Genomic DNA, 20,462 nt, shown 5'->3' on the forward strand with positions numbered 1-20,462 from the left:
CATACCTATAAGATATGGCCCTCTCCTCAAAGAGCTGAGCACATTATATATTCCTGTTAATGGAGAATAACTATCCAGTGGGCACATATTTAGGGAACTCTTTTCCCTTCCTTCTTTCTTTAGTTCAGATCACCAGCTTTCCCTTCCTCACTCCCTCAACTTCAAGTTTGACAAAATATTATTAGTGTATCCAGTATATAAAAACTTTTAGAGTAGTTTCAAAATCATAACTCTCCCTGACCTCAGTCATACTCCAAATTAACAGAAACTTGGTTTTTTATTTTTCTGTCTAATGCAACACACACACACAAACACATACACCACACACACAGTCTAAGGTAGCATTTAATTAGTCTGCACAGCATACAGCGCAGTGTTAGCATTCCCACATTTCTAGACTAGAGCCAGCGGGAGATCAGTCTATGCTCTTCTCACAGGGGTGGGGACATTGTGACATTCGGTACATGATGAGGGATTTATATCTTCCTTAACATCTGGTGTTCAGGAATTATCATCAAACACAGGATAGCCATTTAGAACAATTGTTCCAGTGTAACAGTCTACACCAGCTGCCCATAGATGTAAATATGTCCCCAGTGCTCTGTGCTCTACATTTTGTACACACCCTTTCAGAGTGGTATCATGTTTGGAAATCTTTCAAAATCTTCCAAAGGATTTTGACAAAGCACCGAAGAAGCAGGAGGTTTGGCCTTAGAAGCATTATTTTTAAATGAGAAGATAGACAAAAAATGAAGAATGTCTACAATGGGTAACACAACCTTATCAGTTCCAATTTACTGACATTAAAAGCACATTAATGTTGAACACATACAATATTTCTCTCCAGTATTCTCAACCCTTCTCCCCTCAAAAAACAAAATAAGTGTTTCTTTAAAACAAACCAGTTCTTCTTTAGCCAATGATCAACTCGATAATTTTTTTTTCTGAAGTCTTAGTTAACAAATGGGACTAACACAAGAAATAATTTACCATAAAGTGGAATTACTGAATTTACTTACTCAAGTTCTGTGTTTTCCTGAATTTAACATACATTGATTTTTATACAATCATTTTATGTACTGTTAAAAAAAAGGGAAAAGAATGACTATCTTTCAAAATATTAAGATGCCATTAACTGTGATTTCAGAGGTATTAAAATGTAAAAATATGCATGTCTTAGAGCTTGTGAAGTGCAGTAAATACATGTTTATTGAATGTCCATTCCTTTATTTTAAATATCATAATCTCTGTTTTATTCTCAATGTCAGTTTTGGGTTTTTTTGGCAGCACTGCTTCACATTCTTTTTAGGTAGGGAGAATTTAATTATTATTAAAGTAAGTTTTAATGGACATGAGTAAGAAGCAGGTCTATCTTTTTTACCCATTTAATTGTGAAAATGAGTAGTATTTTAAAAGCCTGGTTTATGTAGGGTAATTGTATTATCATCTCTAATCCACACTGAACTTGCTTTCCAATTCAAGCATTGCCCTGATAGTAACTGATAAAAACTAACAACTATTTAACACTTACTATGTACCTGGGACCGTCAAGCACTACACGTGAATTGTTTCATTCAATCCTTACACAAGTCTTTCAGAAACTTTTATCCCTATTTAACAGATGAGAAAGTTTAGGCTTAGAGAGGTAAAGCAACTTTTCAGAGGTAACAGAGGCAGTAAATGATGGACTGAGTTGGAATGCTTGCTCTTGGGTAAGCACCATTTGCTGTTCAGCGGGTATTACGGGGGACGGGGGGCTTAAGGGGGGCAAGTCCGCACTTCAGACTGCACAGTGAAAGTGAGGACAGCTGTCCACTGCTGCTCACCCCAGAATGCCTCCACACTGTGAGTGGGGTGCGACCTGGCCTTCAGATGCTGACAGGCAAAGAGTTTCTTAGTGGGTGGGGGGAGCTATTGGAACAGAGAAACATGACCACAGGGGTGAGACTGGAAGAAGGTTGCAGGAGCAAGAAATAATTACAGAATACACCTGTGAACGTTGAGGGCCGAAATGGGCAGATACAAACGTTTGTGCAGGATATGTTTCAAGTCCCCTTTTGATGCTTTTACAAAAGAACATAGAATCAAAATTTTTGAGCTGGAGAAGACTGAAGAGGTCATCTAGACCAGCAACCTCAGCATCTCCTGGGAGCATGTCAGAAATGCAAATTCTCAGGCCCCACACCGGACCTGTGAAATCAGACTCGGGCTGCAAAACCCAGCAAATTTGGGTTTCAGAAAACTCTCCAGAGGATTCTTATGCCTGCGAAAGTTCTGAAACCATGGATTAACTAATTCAACCTCCCTATTTTACAGACAAGACAGTGATGCCCAAGGTCCAGCAGCACGGAGATGGAGAAGTGAGAAAAACAGAACCCCAGCCTTCAGGATCTTAGTCCAGAACCTCAGATACTTCATTCAGGGTTTGGTTCTGATTTCACAGAAGTATCAATTTCCAAAGGACTTGAATTTAATAAAATATATTTAAACAAACTATAGTTAACAAAATTAAATCTGGATATCAGAGGCTTGAGGATATCCGGAATTATGATGTATAAATTCACAAACGATCAGGCAAAGAACAGTAAGAGTTGCAATATGGAAAACAGATAGCATTTAATTCTAGAATTCCAGAGAGACTGGACAGCTGCAACGTAGCATGATGGAAACTGAAATAAGAAGATACATTTTCAAAAGGAAGAACAGATAATAGATAAGGCTTTAACATAGAGTGTGACCTCAATCATCAGCCTATGGTTAAATATGATAACCATTATAAAATGTAACATTTTCATCTAATCAACAAGCCCATTTGTATTCTCCCAGTGTAACTGGATGTTATTAAATTATCCTAATTCAAAGCAGGTGAAACCTCAAGCACACAAACAGATGGTTAAGAGCCAATTTCAAGTTTAGCTGGCCCTGAATCTCACTTGAAACCAAACCATTAGCATTGTTCACCTTTTTTGCATTTTCTGCGAAATGAATGGAAATGGGAGTTAAAAGAATAACTTCCTCAATCTTTATTTTACCAAGTAGTAAATCTACTGGATTTTGTTCTGGATAGTGTTTTCTCACCTCAGGAAGGGGAGAGGAAGGCTGTTGGGAAGGAAGCACAAGGAACACAACCACCACGGTGACTGTTATCCGGAGTCCAAGGAAAGCCTGGAAATGGGAGTTCTCCGAGAGAGGTCCTAGGGCTTGGGCTAGTCACTGAGAGCACGCAGATGGCCGGAAGGGCCGTGGTCTCACCAGGGCCCCTGGTCATAGCAGCTGATAGGGCCTGATGTACCCACATAATTATACCCTGAGCACCAAAGGAACGGAACACTTCTCACACTAGGAAATAAGAACATTGTCTCTTTTTCTTCTTCACTCTCACTTTACGGGAGCATTTGCACCCTAAAGAATGGGGTCCTGTCAACATATTTCATGTTAAATACATAACATGCTTTTAGGGGGCAGCAGGGTTGGCCTCCTGAGGACATGTTCAATTTCCCCCCATTCCCTTTAGAATTAGTCCCTCAGTAATCCTAATCCTCTTCTCTATCCCACTGACTTACTATGGGACCCTATTATATCTCACCATAGCTGTACCAAAATCTCTCCACCTGCATTCTTTTCTCTTGCTTTTCCGGTACCATTATTTCTGTGTCTCTCTGTCTCTGTCTCTGTGTCTCTGTCTCTGTTTCTCAGTCTCTCTATGTGTGTCTCTGTGTGTGTCTCTCTGACACACACACACCACCACCACCACTACCACCACCACCACCACTTTCCACCTGGCACATTACTTTTCCAGTTATCTTTCCAAAAACAACTACAAATCTCTCTCCCCTCTGTTTCCTCGTTCCTCATACTTGGCAAGAGAGCTTAGCAAGTAACTGCCTTCACAATAAGCTACCTTCCTGGTTTTGTAAGCTGCTCATCTCATTCGAACTCATCCTACAGACCAGCCACTGGAAACCCAATCCCCTAAGACCTTTCACACCTCCTCCATGTCTTCGCACCTGCTTCCTTCCTGGAATATTCCACCCTATAAACAGCCTTCCTCTTGTTTGAAATAACCCATTTCAAATACCACATGCTGTGTGGAAAACTGAACCTCCAGGAAGAATTGCACATCCCTCCTTCCATGTCTCTACTTATTTCAGGTGTACCACTTATTCATATCTTAGTCAACTTAGTGTTGTCAGTGTCCAGGCTCTGCCAAGCCCATTAGAAGACATGCAGCAAACTTTGCTGAATTATTTAACTAATAAAATAATTTATGTGCAATGATTTCTCCTCCATCCTCTCAAAAGGCATCTTAGCTCATACCTTTAATATAGTTGGAATTCAACAATTACAACTTTAATCCTTTCACTCAAGCCAGTGTTTTCCAGATTTGCTAGCTCACAAGAATGACCAGAGTATTTGTTTAAAAATACAGATTCCTGGATTCTGCACGAGGCAGATCCCTGAATTAGAACCCACACCGGGGTTGCAAACATTTGTAGCAAACAATACAGGTAATTCCCACAATTATTTGACTTAGGCAACACTTTGTCCCCTAATAAAATCTGAGTACCTTTAGAAAGACAGCAACATAATAAACTTTATCAGCTGTTTATAACTTAATGTGAATTTTTAGTAAAATCCTTCTCTAATAAGAGGGTGGAGAAAAAGAAAACAATGGAATGCATCCAGTTTTGATTTTTGCACAACACTATCTGGATATAAGGCCATTTTACATCCAAACCCTCTGTAATCATAATACTTATCTAGTAAAGTGGCTTCAACAGACACACCTCTCACTAACTATATTACATATGTGATTTGTATTTTTTATATATAGCATCATCTATCCTTCTAATGGTTAAATGCTGGTAATACCTGTTTTAGATCTAATTACAGAATTTCTTTGCTATATAAGAATAAGATCAAGACGAATAAACTTTTTACACAAGGGCTACTTTAAAAGAAATTATAATATTTATAGTCCATTTTTTTAAAAGATACATCTTTATTATCAGGAAATGCAATATTGCCACTGTGCTTCTGTATTCTTGCTTTTTCCTCATAATGAAAGAATTTCTTATTTGGGCTAAAATTTCAGAAAATATTTAAGTGCAATCAGATAACAAAACATCTAATTGTATGGAGTATTATGCAGCCATAAAGAAGAAAGAAATCTTACCATTTGCAACAACATGGATGGACCTAGAGAACATTATGTTAAGTGAAGTAAGTCAGACAGAGAAAGACAAGCACCATATGATCTCACTTATATGTGGAATCTAAAGAAAAGAATAAGTGAATGAACTAATCAGAAACAGTTTTGGAGACATAGAGGAAAAACTGAGGGTTGCTAGATGGGCGGGGGGGTGGGGGTCAAGGGGAAGGTGAGGGGATTAGAAAACAGTCAGTAATCACAAGATGGCCACGGGGTTTTGAAAATTAATTTGGGGAATGTAATAAATAATATTGTAAAGATTTTGTAGGGTATCCGATGGACACTTGTCTCATTTGGGAGACCACCTCAAGGGATGATGTAGATGCCTGATCACTGCACTGTACACCTGAAGCTGAAGCTGAACAATAATGAATGTCAACTACAAGTTTGTATGTATATGGATATATATATATACACACACACACACACATATATGCATGTATATATGTGTATATGTATTTACTTACAAGAAGCAGAGTACAGCATTAGGAATAGAGACAGTGGAAATGTAATGGCTCTGTGCGATGTCAGAGGGATAGTGGATGGGGGAAGGGGGGTTCACACAGTGTGAGGGATATAAAAGATAAACGTCTAAGTATTACTTTATCTTGTGCACCTGAAACTAATAAAAAAAAAGAATTATTTATATCATAGAACAATAAAAAAATCTAATTATAATATTGGATTTTTTTAAATGTTGTGACTAAAACAGTTTGAGCCTGGTAGATCCTGTCTGTCCTTGACTGCCCACATAACCACCTTATTGCAAAAAAATGTTGTGTTTCATTATGCCTATCCCTAAAGATACATTGCAAAAGATGAACACAGAAATCTGTTACACGATGAAATAAAAATATTCTTTAGTTCGATTCCTATGAAGAACATTTATTTTTCCTACCATTTCTCTTAGCAGCAGCCTAACTAGGGGTTAAATGTTCATTTAGGAAGTAGCTCCTCCCAGTCACGCTGTGGTCTGAATTGCTTCTCTTTGCTTCCATTTGAGCAGAGACACACCAGATGAGGGTGTGGGAGCAGGCTGAAAGAGATGGGAATGGATGGTGGAACAAACCACGATGATTTCTAGCTCATTCAGAATCTAACTTCCACATCTGCACATCACGCCTACCATACCCTGAAATAAGACTTGTCCACATCACATGCACACTAGACCCGCTCCTCCCATCTTCTCCATCTCAGAAAGGCGCCCTCAGTCTGCTGAGGTTGAAAACCTAAAAGTCATCCTTCATTCCTTTTTATCTCACTCCCCAAATCCAATTCATCAGCAAGGTCTTTCGATCAACATGTACAACCTATGCCAGCTGAGTCCTCTTCAGCCTCCTCCTGCACGGGTGCCCCAGATGTCAGATAAAATACAGGACACCCCTTTACACTGGAAATTCACATAAACAGCAAATCATTTTTTAGTATAAGTATGCTCCAAATATTGCATGAGACATAATTATACTAAGAAATTATTCATTATTTACCAGAAATTTAAGTTTAACCTGGCATCCTACATTTTTATTTGCTGAATACGTCAACCCAATCTGCTCCCACGTTCCCCACACAGCTGAATCTTTACTTATTGATTAAAAACCTCCCACAGCTTTCTTCAGAATTTAGAATAAAATTTCAGTTCTTTACCAAGGACTTCAGGGCCCTTGGTGGGAGACGACTGGAGAGGTTGGAGATGGCCCTCTGCTTCCTTCTCCAATCCCTCTCACCCTCTGGCTGCAGCCACAGCAACCTTCTTTCTCTGCAGACACCCAAGCTCAGTCCCACCTCAGGACCTTGGTACTTGCTATTCCCTCTGCCTAGACTCCTCTCCTGCTCCTCGTCTTTCACAGCATTCCAATCACAGCTAAAAGAGACCCACCTGGCCAATCTAGCTGAAGTAGGGTCCCCCAACACTCACACACTGTCTCATTACTCAGTCTTATTATTTTCCATAGGGTCCTTCATCCAACCTGAAGGTACTTATTACTATATTGTCTTTTTGTCCCCATGGGCAATGTATGGACCATTAGAGCAGAGCCTTGTCTCCTGTACACCGTCTCCAAAGCACGTAGAACCTGGCATTTAATAGTCCCTCAGTGTCTATTTGCTCATGAGGGAATGAATAAGTATCCCATCTGTAAAATGAGATTTCCTTAAATTCTAAGCAATCTTTTTCACTTTTGCATGTTCAACTTTCATAAGAATACGTTGACATCTTTAAACAACCTTTCCTGCACCCAATCCAGAATTTTTCCCTTCAACCAGCACACATTTTCATCTTTTGCATGGTGATGCTGCCCATCCCTCCAAGTTCAGTCATCAGCAGCGGTGTCTTAATCAGTGCAAGGGGATAGTTGGTGCAGTTAGTTGAGTGCCTCATTGTGTTTTAAATTTGTAATTTTAAACATTTAGTAGAAAGCCAAAAAACCAAGATGTTGACATAAATGCTATAAAAAGCAGAGATGTCATAAACCTAATTCAACTGCAGCAAGATGATAATCACAAGGGAGGCTGAAAGCAGGGTCTCTTTACCCTTAAGCAAAACACTCTTTTTGGTGTAAGCTGGTAGCCTTATTGTGAAGAAAATGCATAAAATTAGAGACAAGGTATGAAATAAATGCTGAACATATATTGAAAATTATGTCTAAACAGGAATGTGCAATGAGAAATGTACAAATTGTTTAGCAGTCTAGGAATGGAAGCCTTTATCACATAGAACTCTATTTTTGGCTTTCAGGCTGAGAAGAGGAAGAAGGGGCTGCCTGTGGACTAAGGCCCAGCTAAAAAGCAATATTGCCAGATCCTCAAACAGCAGCATATGATAATCCCTCCTGTTAATTTATCTCCCTCCTTATTCCTCAGAATTGTTGGGAGTTTCAGAAGGAGAAAAGTGTGACATTCTGTTTCAACTGTTCTGAGCTGCTAGGAGAATGAAATATTTGCAGTGGTCGTCCAGGCCCTTTGGTGTTGTTTAGATAGACAGGCAGGACAGGAAACCACAGCGCACAGGAGGAAGGGAAGTGTCTAGGTCTCAGTGTGGGGTATGGGAATCCATAAGCTGACTCCAGCAAGAAGGAAGAGACAAAGCACACAGGTTAAATAGAAGCAAATGGTTGCAGAAAAACATACTAAATGCTCTCCATTTCAGGATTCTAAATTTTGACATAGTTTATTTAACCATTTACAGATACAGCTGTGAAAAAAATATGCACATATTTTCTTTAAGAAAACCTTGGAAACGTCCCAAGCCAAATTCTGACATGGGAACCACTTGGCATTCAACACTTTCATGAAAGCCTTCTTTACATGGATGCCAGGAAAACGAGGATGAGCAAGGCAGTTTCTACCCTCAGGAGATCAGGGGACAGAGGGAGAACCAGGCAAATCTATGCTAATGATGGTAAGACGTGGAAGCTGCCACAATAGAAGAATGTTCAAGGCTTTCAGGGCCATGGTGAAGAGCAGACAGCCCTAAGTGACAGAGTTGGCTCCAGGTATGCCCAAGGTTAATATAATACCTCAATCATGGCTTAATTGAACCTTACTATGTGACATTATTTCTAGCTTCCTTTTCTTACTGAGGTAAACTTTATATAGTGTTCTGGAGATGGATGGTAGTGATGGTTGCAGAACAGTGTGAATGTACTCAATGCCACAGCACACATAAAAATGGTTAAGATGGAAAATGACATGCTATATATATATTTTACCACAATTAAAAAAAAAACACAGAAAAATACATTTTTATTAACCACCACAAAAAAAATGTACAGGCGCGCGGCCGCGTTTGAACGGTCCTGAGTGGGGCTCGGCCGGGAGCCGAGGGACTCTCTAGGCTTCCGGGCGCAGTTCGTCAGCGTTAGGACTGAGCTGAGGCGCCGCGGTACCATGAGGCGCCGGTATTCAAAGAGATTATGGCATCGGAAACCCACGATGTTAAAAAACGAAACTTTTGTAACAATATCGAGGATCATTCCATGGATCTTCCTAGAAAAAGAATATCTAATTTTACTAATAAGAACATGAAGGAGGTTAAGAAATCTCCAAAACAGTTGGCTGCTTACATAAATAGAACAGTTGGACAAGCTGTGAAAAGCCCAGATAAACTACGTAAGGTGATCTATCACAGAAAGAAAGTTCATTATCCTTTTCTAAATTCTTGTTACAAAAAAAAAACAGTCCCCTAGAAGTGGGGGCTGTGACATGGCAAATAAAGAAAATGAACTGGCTTGTGCAGGCCACCTGCCTGAAAAATTACACCATGATGGTCGAACATATTTGCTTAACTCCAGTGATTCTGGTTCTTCACAGACAGAAAGCCCATCATCAAAATATAGTGGGTTTTTTTCTGAGGTTTCTCAGGACCATGAAACGATGGCACAAGTTTTGTTCAGCAGGAACTTGAGATTGAATGTAGCTTTAACTTTCTGGAAAAAGAGAAGTATAACTGAACTTGTAGCTTATTTGGTGAGGATAGAAGACCTTGGAGTGGTGGTGGATTGCCTTCCTGTGCTCACCAATAGTTTACAGGAAGAAAAACAGTACATCTCACTTGGCTGCTGTGTAGACTTGTTGCCGCTAGTAAAATCACTACTTAAAAGCAAGTTTGAAGAGTATATAATAGTTGGCTTAAACTGGCTTCAAGCAGTCATAAAAAGGTGGTGGTCAGAACTATCTTCCAAAACAGAAATTATAAATGATGGAAATATTCAGATTTTAAAAGAACAATTAAGTGGATTGTGGGAGCAAGAAAACCATTTTACTTTGGTTCCAGGATATACTGGTAATATAGCTAAGGATGTAGATGCTTATTTATTACAGTTGCATTGAGAGACTTCATCTAGTAAAGAGCATTTGATTATTCAAAACATCCCTGGCTTATATGATTTCCAAAATGTCTCATCAGAGAACTGTGAACTATGGAAGAAATCAAAACCTTTTTTTTTTTTTTTTTTAAACCACATAATGAAACCACTAATGAAACCCTAACAATCTACTTCACATTGAAGTGGAAAAATACCGAAAGGAGCAGCTTCAACTTCAATGAGGTGAAAGTGCACTATGGAGATTGTTCACCTTTGCTGCATTTGGGATTTATATGGTATTTGGTGACATTGTTTAAGAACTACTGGATCTTAATGCAATCCTGCATAAGAATATACTTTATACTATGTGAAAAATATAAGACAACTTATTACTAGGAACCACAAAGACCAATCATCATTACTTTTTTTAAGATTGTGTTTTATAAAAAACACTCAGATGTGTGCAGCTATTTTCTTATGCTGTAAAGACTTGGAAAGTTTAAAACATCATAACAAATAATCAATTTGTTTTTTGTCCATCCTGAGATACTGTGTATACAAAATGCCTTAATTAATAAGCCAATGTGTATGATACCAATGTCTGTTTTAAAAAAATTAAAACCAACCATGCTTCTGGCATAATAAAATCATGGACTCAAATCAGGGGTTTCCATTCATATAGAATGTTGTTAAAACTTACTCCACACCATCTTTAAAACTTGAGAATATTTTTAATATCTCTGATTTTTTTTGCCAGAATCATCATGTCATGTATGTATGTGTTATTCCTATGTAAAAGAAAAGGTGAATGTGTATTTATATGAATGCTTTGCTGGAAATGTTCATGGAGTTGGCTAATTTATATTCACTTTCTATTGTATATAGATTTCTAATATTTTCAGTTCTGTATCATTTAAGCTTCCTTCATTTGAGTAAATTCACTAAATATTTCTTAAAAAAAAAAAAGTACATACAGTGAAATGCACCAATGTTAAATGCTATGTGAGATCAGTTTTTATATATGGCTACATCCGCATCCCGCCTTCCAAGGTACAGAACATTCCTATCACCTCGACAGTCCCTTTGTTTCCTTTTCTAAGTCACTCTCCCGTAATCACTTTTTCTGAACTTCATACAGATGAAATCATACCATATGTATTTTTTTCTGATTTATTTCACTTAATATAATGTTTTTCGATTCAACTAGTTGTTGTATGTATCAGTATCTTTCTTTTGTCTGAGTAATATCCCATTTTATGCATATATCATCCAAATTTATTGAACTACTCTTCTGACAATGAATATTTGAACATTTCCAAGGTTTTTAAAAATGTACAATGAAAACATTGTACACATCTTCCTGTGGACATGTTCTTATTTTTCTTGCATAAATACCTAAGAGTGGAACTGCTTGGTGGTGAGGTAGAGGTTGAATTTCATATGAAACTGCTAAAGATTTTCCCACAGTGCCTGTCCCTTTTAATACTCCAGTCTCCCCACATCCTCACCAGCACTTTAGTATTGTCAGTCTTTTTTTAATGGATAGTAATGGCTCATTGAACGACCCTGAATGATGCAGAAAGAGGAAAATAACTCTGAGAGAGGGTTACTAATTTCCTGAGGGCTGTTCCTGTTCTTCTCCCTGGGGCTCAACTGGAATTTGAATGGGGTTCAATTCATTTTTTCCTCTTCTTTTTTAACAAAGCACTTTCACAACCAATCCTGATAAGGAATTCTAACAGATGGCCAGAGACTTTCAGAGATGGGGTCATTCACCCAGAGTTCACAGGGCAGACCTCATCATCCCAGCCCTTGGATGAAACAGGTGCCCCATTTCTGAGCATATCAGTCAACCTATTGTATGTAAAGAAGAAAAGAGAAAAAAAACTACTGAATGATGATTTATGATGGACTTATGCTACTTTATGGTTTCATACTGCATACTCCTTTCTCACTCATTGGTTGCTTTGCAAAAGACAAGACAATGGGAAATCCTCAGAACTACTGAAGCCATGTCCTGGGGGAAGGGATGTGCTCCATCCTCACCTTGCACTTGTGAGATACCCAAGCCAGAATGTGAAGTCCTCAGGGTGTGAGAAGCTCTGTGCACCCCCACACAGAGTACAACAGCCAAGACAATGCTGTTTTGGTGAGTGAGGCTGTCCCAACAGTGTAGTGTCTCCCAGGTCCCATTTCAGATGGTTCTCAAGTGCGTGGGGGAGACTGAGTGGAGCTAGCACCTTAACCCCCTGGGAAACTATTCACCCTCCCTCTTGGTACCCCATTGTAGTCACCTTTCCTCAGGGGATACTTTGACATAGCTTTTCTAGGGAAGTAGCTATTCTAGGCACATGTCAGCTCGTCAGCTCGTTGATCTGAAAAGGACCACCCTAATTAATTGACCTGAACATTTTCTTATAACAGCCCAAAGATTCTAACAATGCTACTTCATGTTTAAAACCTCAAAGTCTACATAAAGGATAAAACAGTTTAAATTCTATATTAATAAACAGTAGGCAGACTAATCATGAATAGAAAACAAATCACTTTCTAAGGGAGGGTCTCAATAAACCCCAGGGTATTCAGATTAGACTCTAGACACAGAAATAAAAAGAACTTAAGTAAAGAAGAGCTTCTTGGGAATAATTTATCCCCTGATCTTAAAGGTAAAATTTAGAACAGCAGAAAATTTCCAACCTGTTCATTTCATGAAATGTGGGCAGTCAATATCATTAGAAGTAATTCTTGTTGAGGTTCAGTTCATCTTTTTCAACTTTACCCCACAGGTCTTGTATACAGAAGCCTAAATAATTTTCAATGTTCTCCACTAGTTAGTTCATGTTGTTCTTTTAAATACTTTAAACAAATACCTCAAAAAAGGGCTCCATTCTTCTATTGGCTCTACTGTGAAGACAGCTTCCCATTTGTTTAAATACATTAACTCCTCACTTTACATCATAGATAGGTTCTTATAAACTATATATAACGTATAATGAAACAACATATAATGAAAACAATTTTGCCATAGGCTAACTGATAGAAACACCACTTAAGTTCCTACAATACATTTCTGGTCACAAAAACATCAGCAAACTTCTAAATAAAGACCCAAAGCACTTCTAAATGTTAAACAGTGAAATAAATGTGAGCTATACATACATTTAGAAAAGATGGATGAAAACAAGATCATTATTTTCCATCTTATTCCAGTTCAGGGTCATGGTGGCTGGAACCTCTCCGAGCAGCTCAGAGCTCAAGGTGGGACCCACCCTGGAACTGACGCCCTTCCATCTCAGGAAGACTCACACTCGCCCACACTCACTCAGCCTGGGGCAATGTAGACACACCATCCACCTCACTTGCACACTTTTGGGATGTGGGAAGAAACCGGAATCCCCAGAAAAAATCCCCAGACATGGGGAGAGTGCGCAAACTCCATACAGACAGTGGCCTTGGCAGGGAATCCAGTTTTTTCCTCATCAGAGTTATAATGAAAGAACATTGAAAGAAAGGACAATATTCAAGGACTGTACGAGACATTTTTTTAATGATGATACATCATCACTGACTCAGTTGGCTTTTCTAAGCCCAGATTCTTTCCTGTGTCTGTCCAGTAATGAATCCATTACTACCGTGGGGTAGTATATTAACCCAAATCACAGTCCTAATGCCCTTTTTGGTTTAGGTTCCTCTCACCTGTTTATCTTTGGTTGAACTAAGAAATGCGACTAGGTGACTTAGCTCTCCCCTTGCTGCATCCAGTTCATCCTCAGAAAGATCTCACGTGGTCGGTCTAGGATGAAGCTGTGGTTCTGTGGTCCAAAGGTTCTTACAGGTCCAGCAAAGGGCGCAAACTGTCAGTCAGTGAGATTTATTTAAGTGTATGCCCCATGATCCTTCTAAATCAGCATGAAAAATATTGATACAAGACTTCTCATCTTTACCCTCAGCCCCACAGAAAGCAAGAGTGACATATCACCTCTGCCAGACGCCAAGACTTAAGCTACCATATTTGGTACTATTAGTCCAGGGAAATCACCAAAAGTGGATTCATTTAAGCTGTGGTGTACCAAAGAAGGACCCTGCCCGAGCCCAAGAATGAGCACAAGGACTGACACTGAGATTAAACAGCTCCTTTTATGTTAAAGTCAATGTCAAAACACTTCCACTTATACCAACTTCCTCAAGACAAGAGAAAATTGGGGTTTTGTTTAAAGAGTCAACTGACACTCCAGTAAAAAAAGGATGTAGAGGTGATCCTAATCCATTTTCCTTTTTAAAGGAAAAATAGAAATCTTATCTGTTTTTCTTTTCACTTCTTTTCAGAAAGCTATCATTCAGAAATGGAAAGTCATTTATAAACCACACCGGAGACATTTAGTCATGGAGTGCCCGAGTACTAAGCAAAAAACACTGGCCATATAGTTGACACTACTACGTACTTCCCGGGGATTAAACTGGTTTACTTCAGGCATCTAAATGCATTGCAACGAATGCCACAAAGAAAAGAGAAGAGGAATAAGCTGAAGATGACTGTACAACTCACCTGATCCGTATATTCTTTGCCTATTTTCCTGCCTTTTGCCATTGGTAATCTGTTAGTTACAATCTTAACAACTTTTCAAAATCCTAACTCTTGTAGCAGCATTTGAAGGTAAAGAGATAGGAAAATAGAAGATACAGTGATACCTCGGTTGTCTAACGTAATCCATCCTGGAAGACTGTTCGAATTCTGAAACGTTCGAAAACAGCTGACAGTTAGGCCTCAGGATCTTGCACTCAGCAGAAGCCGCGTGACATGTTCGACTTCAGAGGAGTGTTCGAAAACCGAAGCATTTATTTCCTAGTTTACGGTGTTCATAAACCGAAATGTTCGTCAACGGAGACGCTAAAAAACCAAGGTACTACTATATCAAAGAGTTAGTGCTTAATATGAAGAATGCACAAGATAGATAAGTATTTAGAAAAAGAAAAATATCTTAGGAAAAGTATGTACTGAAGAAAAGGCTTAATGCAATCATAATTCAGTCTTAGCTAGAAAACAAGTTATTTACTTTGGTTTGCCAGAAGAGGAAAATTACTCTTTCCAAGCAAATGGTGAGAACTATAACTGATATAAACTGAACTGTCAGCTGAAGTGAATGCAGATAAATTCAACTGGCTCAATGATCATGCTTTAAACTCTTGATGTAACGTTTAAATTTTCAGTGCAATTTCAATGAAATTTTTTTTCTCTTCCTCTTTTCAAGCTGTGATCATAGTAAAAACGACACCAAATTGTCAGAATTGGGGGCTCTCTCTTTCTTTGGCTACACTGACTGGGTTTTTGCATTTGAGCCCTTGTGTTCCCCAGGTCAGAGTGACTGCACATTAGATTTGTGTTGAGAACCAGACTTCATCGGTTCAAGTTCCAGCTCTCGCTCCAGAGTAACACAACCTTGGGCAAGTTAATTAACTTTTACTTATCTGCAAAAAGGGGATGATAATTTCAGAAGGTTGTTGTGAGGATTAAGTGAATAAAAACTTGGCAAGTGTTTAGAATAATGAATGACACACAGTGCATGCTCAATAAATGTTTTCTCCATCATATTTATTATTAGTCTCCCAGGAGCAATCGTATTTTCCTGTGTTTACATTTAAGTTAATATATAAAGTGAATTTGATAAACTAAAGTCAAGGACATTACCTTCTACATATTATAATCATGTTTTTTTTAAATAAACTTTTGAAGTTAAATAAAACACATCAGCTTGAGAGTCAAGCTAGCTCGGATTACATTTACTTAGTAGCTAAAGGAGCAAATTATTTATTATCTCTGAGCCTGGGTTTCCTTTATCAATAACAAGAATATCTATAACAAAACTTGTTAGGAATTAGTCACCTAACAGAGGACACACAATAAATGATTGCTATTTTTATTATATTTTCTGTGAAAGATAATTATTGCCTGATACAAAAGTAAAACAAGTAAATAACTGTGGTGACATCATTATAAAACTCTTCCAATTAAGAAAGAAATTAGCTTTCCCTTCTGTGCCGAAATTAATTATTCCCAGCTCCTTTTTCTCTTTGGTCCTCACCCATCAATCTTATGTCTAAAAAAAAAAGACTTCAGATTGGATCCTGCAGCTCATCATTTGCTAGTCTTCAGTAAAACTGGATTTGAGGCCCAAAGAGCTAGAAAGTTCCTTTAGCTCCCTACAGAGACTAAGCAATGCATGGAAAACTTAAGTCATCCTGGCGTGGGTTTCGCCTTCATCATTTACCCAAACATTCTTTCCCTTTTAGCAACACACTGTCCTTCTAAGCTTTAGCAAGCATTTCAAAACGTAGTGCTGGCTCAAGTCCAAGTATGCATCTAAGTTCAGACTACCATAACCTTTGAAAAATCTTTTCACTCATTTCCATATAGTTAGTTGCACAGGACAAGCTCTCTAAAGACTGCAATGGCCAAAAAGAAGATTATTTTAGCAAAAAGAAAAGCAAATATTAAATATTTGTTAAGCCTCTATTATGTTTCAAATACATCCACATAAATAATCACAGCTAAACTTCAAAAGACCTTCTATTATTCATTGTCATGTAACAGATGGCCACAGGGAGATGACGAGAAGTTAATTGATTAGCCCAAGATTATCCCTCCAACAGTGAGAATTCATACCTCCAAATATGGAGACAGGTCATGTGACCAGGTCTTCTGTCTATCATCCCTACATGACATTACCTCTCACAAAGAATTACTAAAAAGCTCTGGCTCAAATGATCATATTTCACTTGATGCTTGTGAGAGCCCACCAGAAGCTATGATCATGTCCATTCTCTAGGTGGGGGAGCTGGGGCTCACACAGCACACTCCCCAAAGTAAACCTGGGAGTTCAGAGCACTGCCATCAATCACCCCTGGGCAGCAGGAAGGGTAGGCAGCAAAAGGCCCACAGTTTATCCTCAGATAAAACTCAGCTTTGTAGGATTCCCTCCCAAATAACTTCCATTCCAATGTGACTAACACTGCCCTTTACTATCTTGGAGGATTCTCATGGAGAGGACCTTTATTTTTCTTAAGTAGAAGATCTAAAAGAGAAAAATTACTTTGAGTATTCTTCTTGAAAAAAGACACAATAAATTCCCCCCAACAATATTAAGCTTTATAGAAATTGTGTTATAAATTTATACCTCACAATTCCGCAAAGTTAAATTAATAAAATTGGAAACAGTTCAGTCTGAGAAACATCAAAAGCCATGAACAGAATATTAAAAACAGTTGTCTGGAATCTATAGAGACAGAAAGTAGATTAGTGGCTGCCTAGGGCAATGAGGAAATGGGGGTTGGGAAAAATGGGGAGTGACTGCTAATGGGTACAGGATTTCTTTTTGAGGTGATGAAAATGTTCTCAAATTGACTGTAATAATGGTTGCACAACTCTGTGAATGTACTAAAACCACTGAATTGTATACTTTAAATGAGTGAATTATACGAGGCCAGACAACTAAGTTCGTGAACTCATCCTAGAAAAAGTGCTACATAACTCATTGCTGAATATCACTACAGTAACGTACAAAGTATTCCGCTTGGGAAGCTATGCACCAACGCCAGTGCAAAATTGCTATGCACCCTTCAAAGCAATTTTGGAACTCTTTTTCTGGAATGGCCATCAGAGTTGTCGTCGTATTACCCTTGATGTCCTGAATGTCATCAAAATGTCTTCCTTTCAATATTTCCTTTATCTTTGAGTAAAGAATGAAATAACTGGGGGCCAGATCAGGTAAGTAGGGAGGGTGTCCCAATACAGTTATTTGTTTACTGGCTAAAAACTCCCTCACAGATCATGTCATGTCATGATGTAAAAGCCATAAATTGTTGGCAAAAAGTTCAGGTCGTCTAACTTTTTCATGCAAACTTTCAGCACTTCCAAACAGTGAACTTGGTTAACGATATGTCCAGTTGGTACAAATTCATAATGAATAATCCTTCTGATATCAAAAAGGTTCGCGAACTTAATTGTCAAACCTTGTATGGTATGTGAATTATATCTCAATAAAGCCGTACTGTAAAAAAGATCACATGTAGTATGATTCTATTTATGTTACATTTTGGAAAAGGCAAAACTAGAGCAACAAAGAATAGATCAGAGGTTGCCAGAGGGATTGGGAGTTTTGGGAGGTGATAGAATTGTTCTGCATCCTTATTATGATGGTTAAATGAATCTATATATCTATTTAAAATTATAAAGTTGTATAGCAAAAATTTTTAAATTGATAAAAAAACAAAAAAACAGGTTTTTCTTAAAATCAAATGTACTTTCATTTAAGTTTTTGTTACTCTTTTTATTTTATTTTATACATTTTTTTTAACAGGACTTTATTGGGGAACAGTGTGTACTTCCAGGACTTTTCCAAGTCAAGTTGTTATCCTGTCAATCTTAGTTGTGGAGGGCGCAGCTCAGCTCCAGATCCAGTTGCCGCTGTTAGTTGCAGGGGGTACAGCCTACCATCCCTTGCGGGAGTCGAACCGGAAACCTTGTGGTTGAGAGCCCATTGGCCCACGTGGGAATCGAACTGGCAGCCTTCAGTGTTAGGAGCACGGAGCTCCAACCACCTGAGCTACCAGGCTGCCCCTTGTTACTCTTTTTATAAGAAAGAATTGTTTAATAATCTTAAAAAGTTGTTCTAATGGCTTAGAGTGCTATATCCCTTTACTGAAGAGATTTTGAAATATTTTGGAGTACATATTAAGTAAAAGGTTTTCCAACTAGGGGACACACTAAGGCAGAGAAGGCCAATTTAAGAGTGAGACAGAGGGATCACTACCAGCCTGACCGTTGCTAGAACTCGAGGTCCTGCACAGTCAAGCTTCTCGTAAGCACCACAGGTAAAGTTAGTCTGCTCAGCAGCCAAAAAGCTAGTTCCTGACCTCAAAGTGTTTTTAATTCAGTAAGATCAAGTACCGTGTAATTTATTATTGAGGGAGAGGGAGAGTACTTTTTAAGATACAATAGAGTAAACTTTCCTCTCCTTACTCTATGACCTGAATTTTCATTTATATGGCATAAGAGTCACATGAATCAAACCCTAATATACTAATGTTTAACCCTCATCTCCTTGTCAGGAGAAAATAAGCCAACTTATTAGGAGGTCAATCAGTAGGTATGAGTGGACATAGAGCATGCAGAAAATCAGTCCTCTGGTCAGTGCATGGTTTTCCATCCAGTTGATCAGATTACAGTTATTTTGCTGCAATGGTGGATGGGGGCATTCACATGGAGGTGAGAGAGCCTGGGGATGCACCTCTACCAAATTAGGTAAGGTACTTATTCACTGTTTCTTCATCTATAAAACTAGCTTTTTAAAAACTGCATTACCTCTCATGCTTAAGGACTTCCTACTAATAAAAGAAAATGTTTTACATATGCTTTTTGCGTGAACATTTTAAGAAGAATGAATTTGCATCTGATGTGTACACCAGGCTCAGTTTCACCGAGGACTGGTGGTGAGGCATGAGTGAATCCAATCAAGACACTCCAGGGGCACCATGAATGGAGAGAGGGGCAGGGAAAGGCCAAAGGTACTAAAGTTCAATCCAATGCAATACCCCAAAGTGTGTCACGAGTTAGATTTCTCTGAGAACTCTCAAGGATGTTACCTCACTTAATCCTTGCAACACTGCATGAGACATGAGACAAGCACGTTATTATTACTATCTCATGAATTAGGATAATGAGGCCTGATGAGATTAAGGAACTTCATCAAATGCCCCAAGACTAGTACGTGACAGAGCATGGCTGAGAGCCCAATTCTTGTCTCTTTGTTAGTAACTATGACATCACACTGCTCCTCAGACACCCCCAGCTTCAATCCATAGCCACACCTTTCCCACAAGCTACTCTGTTGCTACTAATGCACACTCTACCTTCTTCAGCAGGATACCTGAGGAATCCAGCTAAGTTGTACCTCCATCTTTTTCTTGTTTTTAATTCTCGAGTGAGGAATGCTCTTCTTCACTTGAAAATTATCTGCTCTGGTAAGCCTCGTTGGTCTAATCCTCCTATTCCACCATTCCCGGATTCACTCCTTGTTCAAATCTTCTGTGGTATCCATCGGCCTCCAACAGGTAAGTGGTGAAAATGCAGAGATGCCAAGCATCAGAAACTGTGGCCAGAGGAAAATTCAACTGGGGCTGTGGGAAGTCAAATCGTGGACTCAACGTTGCCTCCTGGCTATTCCTAACCTTGATCTGAATAACTAACTTTTTCACAGGAAGATGGCACCTCGGTACTCCGCTGCCTGTGTGTGTTCTTTCAATTTCATATGAAATAGAAATGTATACTCCTCATTCTAGTTTTTCAAATAGTTTAACTTCCTGAGTATATATGGAACAATTCTGCTTTTGAGAGCTAATGGATGTGACTGCAAGTCCTATACATGCATATTCATGACCAGTGAGGATTCAAG

The 20,462-nt window shown here is 38.7% G+C and overlaps 2 protein-coding genes across 5 annotated transcripts in view; one reads left to right on the forward strand and one right to left on the reverse strand.

Moving 5' to 3' along the window:
- Window positions 1-20,462, reverse strand: part of LYN (LYN proto-oncogene, Src family tyrosine kinase) — a 116,710-nt gene that overhangs the window by 84,262 nt on the left and 11,986 nt on the right. For 2 of the 4 annotated variants that reach the window (XM_033125962.1, XM_033125961.1), the window contains exon 2: window positions 13,711-13,868. The exons of the other annotated variants lie outside the window; for them this stretch is intronic. The gene's annotated coding sequence lies outside the window, so the exon portion shown is untranslated. The remainder of the gene's footprint in view (window positions 1-13,710; window positions 13,869-20,462) is intronic. 4 annotated transcript variants of the gene reach the window in all.
- On the forward strand, window positions 8,200-10,228 carry LOC117033684 (KATNB1-like protein 1). The gene is given in 2 exon segments (XM_033125964.1): window positions 8,200-9,375; window positions 9,377-10,228. Coding segments are annotated over 2 exon segments (915 nt in total). The 5' UTR covers window positions 8,200-9,123; the 3' UTR covers window positions 10,040-10,228.

This window comes from Rhinolophus ferrumequinum, chromosome 14, assembly GCF_004115265.2.
Source record: "Rhinolophus ferrumequinum isolate MPI-CBG mRhiFer1 chromosome 14, mRhiFer1_v1.p, whole genome shotgun sequence".
NCBI classification, from domain to species: Eukaryota; Metazoa; Chordata; class Mammalia; order Chiroptera; family Rhinolophidae; genus Rhinolophus; species Rhinolophus ferrumequinum.